Source organism: Etheostoma cragini, chromosome 1 (assembly GCF_013103735.1).
Source record: "Etheostoma cragini isolate CJK2018 chromosome 1, CSU_Ecrag_1.0, whole genome shotgun sequence".
NCBI lineage: Eukaryota > Metazoa > Chordata > Actinopteri > Perciformes > Percidae > Etheostoma > Etheostoma cragini.
This window is the reverse complement of record NC_048407.1, coordinates 29,624,790-29,628,876: the sequence shown is the minus strand read 5'-3', so window position 1 is coordinate 29,628,876 and position 4,087 is coordinate 29,624,790. Positions and strand designations below refer to the sequence as shown.

General features: G+C 41.3%; 1 protein-coding gene across 2 annotated transcripts in view; it reads left to right on the top strand.

Annotated features, from left to right (window-relative positions):
• LOC117943533 (enhancer of mRNA-decapping protein 3-like) overlaps nucleotides 1–4,087 on the top strand; it is a 21,410-nt gene that overhangs the window by 6,452 nt on the left and 10,871 nt on the right. For both annotated transcript variants that reach the window (XM_034869722.1, XM_034869715.1), the window contains exon 4: nucleotides 1,881–2,237. In XM_034869722.1, coding sequence (XP_034725613.1) covers nucleotides 1,881–2,237 — 357 coding nt within the window. The remainder of the gene's footprint in view (nucleotides 1–1,880; nucleotides 2,238–4,087) is intronic.

Here is a 4,087-nt window from a genome sequence, read left to right as displayed (position 1 = left end):
TTGGCTGCTTAGAAATTAAGTGTTAACGAGCAGTTGGACAGGTGTACCTAATAAAGTGGCCGGTGAGTGTATGTGCTTCTTATTGGTGCAATTTTTGCCATAACCCATTTTTCCGTTTGAAATATTCTTGGCCTGTGTCTTTGTACAAATGTTTGGTGGTGAGTTTGTCTTAAGTGGACACAGTAAAGATCACTGTCTCCCTACTTGTTATGCATTAGCCTGTTTGACTTGGAGCTCTGCCCAGTTCATTCAGATTTTTGATTCCTAGCATGACAAAACACTTCCTTGTAAATAAAGACATTGTTGGTTTGTGCTAATAAGCATGGTAGCTTTTATCTCACACAGATAAACACACAAACCCACCGCCCTTCTCCCCAACACTTTAGACAGGACTTAATAATGTTGTTCTTATGTAGTTTAATTCTAAATCACTTATGAATACTTAGTAGTATGCGTGCCTGTGTTCGGAGGGAAATTAGGCACATTAATCTGACCTTATATTTTGGAAGGTCTCTAGTAGTGGTTCTAAGGCCGTATTGTGGTATTGAGGCAGGTCTCAAATTAGCTTAATGTTGGTTATATGCTTATTATCAATACAAGTGTACTATGACTGAGCCTCTTGGTGTCTCGCGTGAGAGAGTCCAAAGTACCTTAGCTGTCACAGTGACAGTAGCGTGCGACTGTGCCTTTCTGTCTCCTTGTTAGCGTGAGAGCTCAGCATGGTTGGGGTTGAAGGCCAGGTTTTTCCAGTTTTTCTTTCTTTTTTTTTGTTCTCTCTTCATTTAGTTTTTTTTGTCCGTGCATACATGTATGTAAACTTTGAGTACCGCACAGCCAGCCATTGTATGATTTTTTTTCGTGTCTGTGGTGTTTGGCTAACCGGGAGAGGACAAGAAAACTACCAGTCAGAGTAACACAAGATAAAAGGAGCAATCTATCCAGAATTTGAAACTGAAGAGTGCAGGAACTTACTGTGTGTGGATTACATTATTCACAACGCGATGATGTATAGTAAGGCAGCTCATAACTCCTTTCAGAGGTGTTTAGGATGTGAGCAGAGCTGAGACATGGGGGTGGGGGGGTGGGGGGGGGATGTCTGGGTAATCTGTGCATTTTGGTCTTGAGATTAAAGCTGAAATGGGCCTGTGGTAGCCCAGAGCAAAGCCTCCTAATCTCTGGCTTTAACTGTACGTTAGGTAACAATTCCTATAATGATGTTAAGGTATTTGCTCACAAATTTTATTTGGGGTAAAATAACATTTCGATGGGAACCATTTTCACTGCCCATGAACTGCAATTGCCCCTTCCATGTTATTACTTTGGCTTCTTAGATTTATCTTGTTCTGTAAAGGGTCAGTGTTTTCTCACACTCTAGCATATATTGAGAATAAGTTTTTTTTTTCGTAGTATATAAGCATTTAATAAATGGTGTAGTGTATCACATACATTTATATAGCTGTAAGCTTTAAATAAGTGTTTATGTAGAGTATTTGTCAACAGTTATAACTTCTACAAAGATATATTTTATATGATTAATATATTTAATTATCTGTTTATACACTGGTATCCACTTATGGGTGCCCCCAGGAGGAGTTAAAGTCGTAGCAAATACATTAATCTACTTACAACTACATTATACTACTGTTCTTATATGTTTATATGCTCCTTATGCATGCTAAATAGGGGAACTTTAAGTTCCACAAATGATAATTTAGGCATCCAACATAGATACAACTGAATTCATGATTCACTGGTTGAATTCAAGACCAGAGATTTGGAGATACGCTAATTACTTTTGTTAACATCACAAGATAGGGCATTCATGTGGGGTCGAAATAATCAGAGAAGCGCTTCAATCTTATTGTTTCTGTGTTCTCTAGTCTCTACAGGTTCATCTAACAGCAGAAGGGTGACACAGGCCACACCAAGGAAAACCAATGTGAGGAATGGAGGTGCTAAAGAGCTGATGAGGCCAAAGGATGATGAGTGCTTCAGAGGTGGGACGGATGAGCTCATGGACACAGACTTTGATTTTGAGGGAAACCTGGCTCTGTTCGACAAAGCCGCCGTCTTCTCCCAGATTGATGGGACCACCTGCAACAGAGCGCAGCCTCACAGCAATCAGGGCGAACATAAGCCCCTGTCCTATCGGCATGATGAGAATATTCTGGAGGTGAAGCCCGTCATATACCGACAGATAACAGTGCCTCAGCATGGTGGCAAAGAGTACTGTACCGGTGAGAACAAGACGCATGTGCACACTCATGTCATACGGCACACACTCGCACATTTAAGAGTAAAGCTGTGTTTTTTGCAGTACAGGTAACAGGGATCCTCAATGAATGCATGAGAAAGGTCTCCTTGTGGCAGGCTGACTGAAATCATATCCTCCTGTTAACTGGTTATCATTGCTTTTAAATCCCCACACCGCCCTCCTTTACAATAAGCGCACAGAGATGATAAACCTGTTCTTTCTCACACTTCAGCTCACTTTAGGAACCTGAGTATTACATAACTGGTTAATACAGACATAGGATAAGTAAATGGCATGCTAACACAGGCCCTGTAGTCACTCTTTTGAACCTGGAGCGGTGGGAAGGTGGAGTGTGGGTGGTATTGGAGAAATGACTGACTTGTATGGTGAATGAGTAAGTGTTATGCTACAAGTAGAGGGATCAAAATCCACCTTTGTCTACACAAGAGAAGGTAGTTTGCAGGGCCAATGTGGAATCATTTGGGGAAGCAGGCATGCATTGGACCAATCAGCCCCATTGTGATGCTCAATAAAAGCCCTTCTCTTGGCTGGTCCAGATGCACTCTGTGGTCAGCATTCAAGGTTCTATACGTAGCATCTCCCCTGTCCTGAACAATCATAGGACTAGGAGGACTGGAACAAGGCTGTGTATCCCAGACTGTCCGTCAATCTGATTGTGGTAACACAGAGCAGCTCAGCGGGAGCAGCTGTCCACCCCTTAGCAGACAGCTGCCAAGCAGAGCTTCCTTTTCTTACTGTACAGGCAGATCTGCTTCCCAGGGCTGTCATCATAATCCCCATTCTCTGCGCTCTGTAATTAGCATGCCGCTGTACAGCCTTACATAAACAGCACCTCTGAAGCAGGAACAAACCTCAGTGCTCTTGACCTGGACTCTTTGCCAGTAAACAGATAAATCAACAATACAAGAATAGAGAAAGAAAAACAAAGTGCCTGCCTGTATGTTAGGGTTGCCAAAGCACACTGGCATGGGTGTTTGACAGGCCCGTTTCTATGGACTATTGTTAATTGTAAAGGTTCCAATCTGTGTAGGTTCAGTTCTGCTATTGTCTTGCTTTCCTGTGGTGTGGTCATAGACTGATTCCAGCTGTGCAGTGAAACCTCTTCAGCCCGAATAAGCCATGCTGCAACACAAATTGCAACCAAGCCGACTGTCAGCTTGTTTTACTCGTTTTTTCTTTTTTATTTCTGCTGTATCACTTTGGAGAAAGCAGGGTGCAAAGGAACAATCATGCGTCAACACCAAATATTTGAACCCATGTTAACCCAATGACCTTGGGTTAGATGTGAACCTTTGTGTGTTATGATCTTCTCTTGAAAGTGCATGCTGCCAGGTAAAGTGATTCATTTTAAGCTGCAGTTTTTTAACATTTTGATCCACAGACCTTTTTATGATTTTCACCTGACGGAGGATTCTTTCTTGCACGTTCTTAAACTCTAAAATAAAATGTGTGAAAGAATCCAGAAATTCAAATTGATGTGAACGTTACCTTTTTTAAAGTAAGCGTTTCAGCTCAAAGCCGTCATGAGCCGATTGGCATCATTGGTTGATGATGGCTTCTAGCTAAAAAACTTTTTACCATGCATTAATTTAGCTGATGGCTTTTATCCATATGACTTAACAATTAGTGCAACTATGGGAATACAATCCACAAATTGCAAGAAGTATATAAACTACAATAAATATAATGAAATGCTTTGAGTGCAACATTTAGAAACGGTAACAGTTTATGCATTGTTATTTACAGTGGGTACGGAAAGTATTCAGACCCCTTTAAATTTTTCACTCTTTGTTTCATTGCAGCCTTTTTCCA